At 46.6% G+C, this 7,642-nt stretch overlaps 1 protein-coding gene across 1 annotated transcript; it reads left to right on the top strand.

Moving 5' to 3' along the window:
• Nucleotides 1-3,272: 3,272 nt before the first annotated feature.
• cited4a (Cbp/p300-interacting transactivator, with Glu/Asp-rich carboxy-terminal domain, 4a) lies at nt 3,273-7,214 on the top strand. Its single transcript, XM_042076714.1, has 2 exons — nt 3,273-3,589; nt 5,330-7,214. The coding sequence occupies exon 2, from the start codon at nt 5,347-5,349 to the stop codon at nt 6,106-6,108; it is 762 nt and encodes a 253-aa protein (XP_041932648.1). The 5' UTR covers nt 3,273-3,589; nt 5,330-5,346; the 3' UTR covers nt 6,109-7,214.
• The last annotated feature ends 428 nt before the right edge of the window (nt 7,215-7,642 follow it).

Genomic DNA, 7,642 nt, shown 5'->3' with positions numbered 1-7,642 from the left:
ACACTCACGCATGCACAAACACACTCTATTTTCCTGTTAGCTAGAGTAACAGGTGAGTGAGTTTCCTCCCATTGGCTGATAAACACTCAGAGGGGGCGTGGAGATCTGTGGACAGGGCCTTTGTGTGGAGCAGACAATGCACAGGTAGCCAGACACGCAAGACTCAACGCTAACTGACCTGTTAGCAGAGCAAACACTCGCACGCGCACTCACTCATTCACAAAAATATGCATGCATATACTGTACATACACACATACATTCAAAAAAATCATGCACACACATACACACACACATTCCCGGAAAAAAAAATATGGACACAAAAACATGATTACATGATCACACACACACACAACTCTCACAAACATACAGACATTGACTCACTCACTCACCCACTCACTCATTCACTCAATCACTTCTCTATTCACACCACACACACACCAGTCACAGACACACTTGCAACACAGTCACAGACAAGCTTGCAACACACACTCACTGACTCACTCACACTAACTCTAACAGGCTAGCTCACTCCTATCTGTTGGCGGTGGAGCTGCCTGCCTGATGCGCTGCATGAACGTTCTGATAACGTGTGGGCGTCAGTGACTAAAGGCACACGGCAGAAACAGCAGCAGCACAGAGAGTTCGTGCCCGACCGAACGTAAACACACACAAACAAAACAGCTGTGAAAACACCCATGTGATTCAGTCTGATAGAATGGCATGTCATACACACAAACACACACACACACACACACACACACACAGACACAGACACACTCTCACAAACTACACATGTATGTGAAATTCAAACACATGAATGAACTCTTTCCTTCTGTTTCTGGATAGCGAGGAATAATTAGCTTTTTGTCTTACAAGGACATGGATGAACCGTCACTGCACTCCTATGGCTAGTTATCCCTGTGACCTTCTCGTGAATCTATTTCCTGTTTATCCTGGACTAGAAGGACAAGTGTCATGAGTATTCGCACAGGCGCTCGGCCCATTATAATTAGCCGTACACTTTATTTGTGTTGGCCATAATTGGTTTGGCCAAACTGACTTAATCATGATGGAACAATGGCCTGAACTTTCATTGTTGTCTGAGAGCGGCGTGCAACAGAGAGCATGGTATGGGTGTGTGGGGGAAGATAGAGAGAGGGGTTACACACAAGCTGGAAAGATGAAGTCATCAAAACCAACAGATGTGGCAAAAACCTGGACGTATACATTATATGAGAAAGACAGCAGGGAAAGGGAGAGAGAGAGAGAAGAGAGACAGAGAGAGAATAGAGAGAGAGGAAGAGAAAGGGAGAGAGAAGAGACAGAGAGAGAATGGAGAGTGAGGGGGAGAGAGTGCTCGAGAGGGGGAGAGAGAGAGGAAGAGAGGGAGAGAGATGGGGGAGGGAAAAAATCTGTAGAGAAGCGAAACAAACAGACCAGACTAGAAGACAAAAATGGGGGGAAGAGAAAGAGGACGAGAGAGTGAGTTAAAATACCAAAAGTTATGAATGCTTAATATCTCCCCCTTAATCACTAATCAAATATTTAGCTAATTTAGGCACATTTTATTTTGTTTCTTAAGCCACCCAAGGGATGCAGAATGGGAGGACTTATTCAACCTACTGCGGCAATGCTGGCCAATTTTATCCTGGAGTATCCTCAGAGGCCAAGGCTGAGCGAAATTGAAAAAGGCTAATTTTAACCGGAGTCCTGGTTCAATCGCATACAAATCCACACCCGACACAGTTTGCCAAACCATAAGGGAGTACAGACTAGAAACTTTCACCTGGACACTTACGCTGCAAGAATATTAAATAGTATTAAGTCCCTGACATAACACCGATCAATTTTTACCGACCTGACAAAACTTAAACTGGAAACAACAGCAACACCCAATCGTAATAAGATGGCGACAGAAATAATGAATAAACCAATCAACTGTTGCAACTAGCACACCAGAAATAGTCCAGGCATGGGTTTGGACATGACTAAGGCGTGCGAGAAGGACTAAGGGAAGCACAAATATAGCCGTGCGGCCGAGAGGCTCCTCAGTAGGAGCGAAGGGGCTATTATTGTCCAGCCAGGAGGAGAACAAACGACCTCCCTTAGCGGAGTCTTGTGTCTTGTGTCACACACAGGCCTCAGTTAGGCCATACACTCGCTCTGTTCCCAGTCGGAACAGAGCACAATGGCCTCTTGAACACGGGGGCATGGCAACAGAGAGAGAGAGGAGAGCAGGAGAGAGAGAGGGAGGGAGGGAGGTAGAGAGACACAAGGAGAGAGAGAGAGAGTGGGGCAGTGGGAGAGAGAATGAGGGAGAGATAGAGAGAGAGAGAGAGCACATTCCTTATCACAAAGGAGTGTTTGAGCAAACAGAAAATGTTTGGCCCCTGCCAATAGAGTTGCATTGACTCCCCTTGTCCAGCTATGAGCCACGATGGGTGAGCACTGCATGTGGTTGCAGGGGTAGACAAGCAGGCAGACAGGCAAACTGACTGGCTGGACGTGCACTTCCACTGTTGCAGTCTCACTACTAGCATGTCAGTTGCACATGCTTCTCATTGATGGGCCCTCTTTCACACACTATGGAAGCCCTCCCCCCTTTTGCCAATCTCTCTCTCTCTCCCTCTCTCCCTCTGTCATTCTCTCACTCTCTACTCACATGCATATGTATCAGCAGTCTGTTGGACTCTTTAAAATGGTAAACAAGCCATTTGCATGAAACCCAGGCAGAAGCCAGGAGTCTTGTTTTAAAAATATAACACACCAGACCATTACAGTGGGTATGTGATTTGACACAACGTGGCACTAACCTGTCAGTGTGTTTTAAAACAGAATGTGACACGTTTTATTAATATTATTATTATTAGCATAAGCAGTGTCTCCATTAAAACATAATTAACACTGGTGTCAGCATTAAGGTTCTCTTCAGTTAGGTTACATAAAGTTAGGCAACAGTGTTTTTAAATATGTGGAAGGTCGTCGTGGATAAAAGTTTTAACAGGCGTAAATGTTTGACTTTTCAATAAGGGGGAAAAACAAACATGTTAAGGTAGGCCAACATCTTTGAAGAAAATGGACAAGGTATTCTGACTAACTCTGACAAATTATTCATGTGAGGTACTGTTCTTGGCAGCAGTTTCCAAAACATGTCCGCTTTTCAGAAGAGTGACAAAGCCACGAGTTTCATCCGAAGTCGACGTGCGCGGGGGTGAAAGCGCACAGAAATCTAATAGCATGTGAGCACTTGGCCACTGTCGCTCATAGAACATTCAGAAGCGCTGCGTTTTCTTTGCACGGTGATTAAAGGACGGACCAATCGCAACAAAGGATAGGAAGAGCACAGTAGCTCCACCTCTCGCGGGCTGTCTCGGGCTGTTCTCTAGATGTATATAATCCTTGGGTTGACCCAGAAAACAATCTCCGGTGCTGAGGCAGAAGCTTGCTGCTTCTGAGTGGTTAAATTCCCTGGAATACGAGCAGAAAAGAGTTTCGTTTATCTTTAACGTCTCCGTTGGAAGTAAATCAGAGAATCCACGGCTTCGGAAAAACATTATCAACTCACCCTCGGAATACAAGCATTCTCTGGTATGTGTTTTATGAATTGATACGTGTGGCTTTAGGAGGTTATTACTTCAATGAAGATGCACGTATATTCATAGGCTACGTCATTCTTTTAGAATTGATCAACAATTGGCTTTCTAGGCTACCTTCCGTGCAATAGTAAGTTCATTTCTAAAGGTCTGTAAAGTCCTGCTGACTTGATAACGTTTGCCATGTTTTGTTATATAGGCTTTATTCAATAACTGACTGTGTAATAACTTGATCCTCTGTCCTTATATGTTGTTACTTTAACATTAGCATTGCAGTGTGAGCCCGTGTAGCCTACATAACCTCTCAATTATGTCATCATTCACAGTATCGCAACATGGTCACTTGCAAGTCAGTAACCAGTATAATGTGGCTTCAGTATCGGCTACATTTTAAAGGGAGAGAGTTACGCTGTAACAGTAATAGTGGACAACTCTCCATGCCCACTGTAACGTTTGGGTGTTGAGGTGTTTATTATGCATTATTTGGAAATGTTTTTAGGAAAGGCGATTGTGTGCTGCCCGCTTCATTCTCGCAGTTCACGGTGCATTTTATGCTGAAACATCAGCAGGGGCACTGGCGAGTTGGTCTTCGGGGAAAAGGGAAGAAAGAAACCTGACATTCTTTGTTTTTGTACGTGGTAGGGGAGGGGTGTGAATTGCGCCTTGACCATTTCCAGTCGTCAGCAATTCTTATTGCAGACAGTTCATGGCGTCTTGATATTCACAAACGTCAAGGCTGGTATGGCCATAACGTCATTGCCTTCTGAACTTGTGTTGGTAGCGTATACGTTCTAAACCCTACCTGGGCTGACTGAACAAAGATATTATTAGCGTGAGTAGGTGTATCGCACAAACCCCGTCTATGACCTTGCTACAATAATGTTGAAAGAGAGAATTTCACTCGTTTACCTCTAAGGCTGATCACATTCTCAACTGGATCGTTATTGTCTCGTTGGGTGCCGTATATATTATTAACGTTGAATTGAAATTCAGTCAGCGCCCTTGTGCGTCCTTCTGTCAATGGGCGACAAGGTAACATTTTCACACGATGCCTTACCAACAGGCGAATGATCGAATAGGCTCTGATGGTGCGGTGTGATCGTTCCTCTGAAATAATTGCACGATTTATCTCAATAAGTCGATTGGCATCTCAATAAGTAGACTGGCGCTGTGTTCTCACTGGATTGGCCCATTCCCCAAAACGTCTGTCTTGTATAGCCTACCTTTCTGCAACAATAAGCACATTTAAAATTCAAGTAGGATTTTCTTTTTGAAAAGGAAAATGCTACTTGAGTTCATTACATGATTACGTAAGGTACACATGCATTTGTTTAAAGAGCTGTTAGCCTAGTTTTTAGGTGGTGTTTGTTTTGTTGTTCCCATGGGTGTGCGGTTTCCACTCCTGCAATGTCTTGTTTGCAGAGGGCTTTGGTACCTGTGTTTCCTTCGCAGGTTATCCATTAAGGTTCTCCAGGGCTGTTTGTATTCTGTTGGCTTGACACAAAATAGGTTTTGTTGGAGCAAAATGTAATTACAACATCCATCCTCTCATAGTTTTTAACAGCAACGTTGAAACAGTCAGGGATTTGACATGAAATTATGCTGTATTGAACTTCTATTGAATCACATAAAGCCACTAAAACGACCTGCATCCAATAGAGGATTGAAGTCAAAGTGAGTTTGATAAATTGAACGTGACTGTGAACTGACCTCATGGGTCTTGTGTCCTCAACAGAAACTTTAAAAGGAGCCATGGCTGACCACATGATGATGCCCATGACCCACGGCTCAGGCGGCCTGCACGGCTACCGCATGGGCATCCACGGCGCCCCCCAGCACGGCCCACCCTCCAGCCTGAGGACCCTGCCCAATGGGCAGGTCATGCACTATGGCCGCCCCCCTCAGAGCGCCATGGATGTGGGCATGCGGCCTGGGCCTGGCATGGTAGGCGGCGGCATGAATGGACAGGTGAACGGCGGCGGCCCCATGGGCGGCGGGCATCACCACCCCATGCAGGGCCCTGGCATGATGTACGGCGGGCAGAGCCAACACCACCAGCAGCAGATGCAGCAGCAGCAGCACCAGCAGCACCAGCAGCAGCAGCAGCACCATCACAGCATGCATCCACAGGGCCAGCATCCGCAACAGTACATGAACGCACAGGGCCTCACCCCGTCCCAGCAGCTGATGGCCAGCATGCACCTCCAGAAGCTCAACAACCAGTACCACGGCCACCCGCTCGGACCCATGAACGGGAACCACATGGGTGGGAACGGGGTCCAGTACCGCATGGGCCCGGCGCAGCTGGCCAGCATGCAGCACATGGCAGGGCCGGCGCTGGGCCTGAACGTGATGGACACGGACCTGATCGACGAGGAGGTTCTGACGTCGCTGGTCATGGAGCTCGGACTGGACCGCGTTCAGGAGCTCCCAGAGCTCTTCCTGGGACAGAACGAGTTTGACTTCTTCTCGGACTTTGTGTGCAAACAGCAGCCGAGCACGGTCAGCTGTTGAGCTGTGTCCGGCACTGTCCAGCAGGTGACGATCATCCTGGTGTTTTTTTTTCGTTGTTGTTGCTGTTTTTTTTGTTGTCCTTTTTGAAGGGGGCCTGGTCGCCAAGGCAACGGTACCAGCACCACCACCACCACCACCACTGCACAAGTAGAGAAGGATGCTGTCTCCTCTCTCTCTCTCTAAAGGGCCTGTGTGTATGTGTGTGTCCGTGATGAAGACATGTTACACCACACACACACCACCTTGTGTAGAGCATCCAAGTGTGTGTGTGTGTGTGTGTGAGTGAACTTTGTTTTTGAGAGAGCGCAAACAAAAGGAGGGAGAGGGTCTTTTGTCTTTGAATCCTTCTGACCCACCTTGGGGACTGCCTCTCCTCGCTATAGGAGTCCTCGACCGAGCTGGCCTCGGTTGGGGGCACTTGGATTGCGAGGTCGGCCAGCCCTGCCTTGTCCCCATTTGCCCCATGTCTTGCCCCCTTGGTGCCCCACCCACCCCCAGGGGTGGGTCAGTGCCATCGCCTGATCTCCACACGAATGAATGTAGACTCTCTTATCATCGGGGGCATAGAGGCCGCCAAGAACAATGCGTGAAAAAAGGACACTTGTCTGTCTGGCTGCTTCGCCGCCTCCACCCCCTGGACTAGTAGATTCTATGGCATTTAGAAATGTATTTATTTATGAATCCCACCAAATAGTGGACACTTTGTGACGATGAATGGGTCTGTTTTTGGGGTATTGAAGGCAGGCACTTCAATAAGCGAGTCCAACCATGCCTCCCATTTCTTTAAACCCGGTGTAGGTCCATGATTTGGGCTCGGGTTTGGTCTGGTTTGATGTGGTAGTTTGTGTGTTTGGGGTTTAGCTGTGATGGTGTCACATGAGTTGCGACAAATGATACACTGTTATGTTCTATGACCATTGTTTTCTCTCAATAGTACGACTTTAAAGGTGATTCCAAAATGACACGTTCTATTTTAAGTTAAAAACAAAGAAAAGAGGAAAAAAAACACAAAAGCATTCAGCTCAATGCAATATATCACATGTTCATAATGTTGTTGTTTATTTTTTCTCTTCGACTGGTAACTGAATTAAACCAAATCAAATCACTGGGCGCTATAGTGTGATACTGTATGCTGGGCTGTCTTGACGCTTTGAAGGGCCTCTCCCGTAGTGAAGCTCCCTGGAAGACCCTACCCTCTCTCCCCTTCTGTAGAAGTATAAGCTCTGAACAGGTTTAGTCGAAGCTGTAGAATTGCCTTAATGACATAGCATTGTGATTTCCACTGTAAAGTCCCAAACCGCCTGTGCTCTGCAATCGAAAGACAGGCAAGCGCTGAAACTTCGAAAGAAAGAGGAACTAACGTTTTTTTTTCTTTCTGTGTCTATAAGCATGCCTTAGGAGTGCAGCATTTTTTTTTAAAGTCATTGTGACTCTTGTCTCGCAAAGGTTGTTGTTGGATATGCTGGTATGTTCGAGCGCCATGGGATTTCTACCCGCTCACATGAGCGTGAGAAATCATATCACAAGCAACTGG

This window comes from Alosa sapidissima, chromosome 21, assembly GCF_018492685.1.
Source record: "Alosa sapidissima isolate fAloSap1 chromosome 21, fAloSap1.pri, whole genome shotgun sequence".
Taxonomy (NCBI): domain Eukaryota; kingdom Metazoa; phylum Chordata; class Actinopteri; order Clupeiformes; family Clupeidae; genus Alosa; species Alosa sapidissima.
Note: the sequence above shows the minus strand (reverse complement) of the source record. Positions and strands in the feature narration are given on the sequence as shown.

What these genes read in the sequence shown, in the direction of transcription:
- cited4a (XM_042076714.1), top strand. Translation starts at nt 5,347, where the DNA reads ATGGCTGACCACATGATGATGCCCATGACCCACGGCTCAGGCGGCCTG.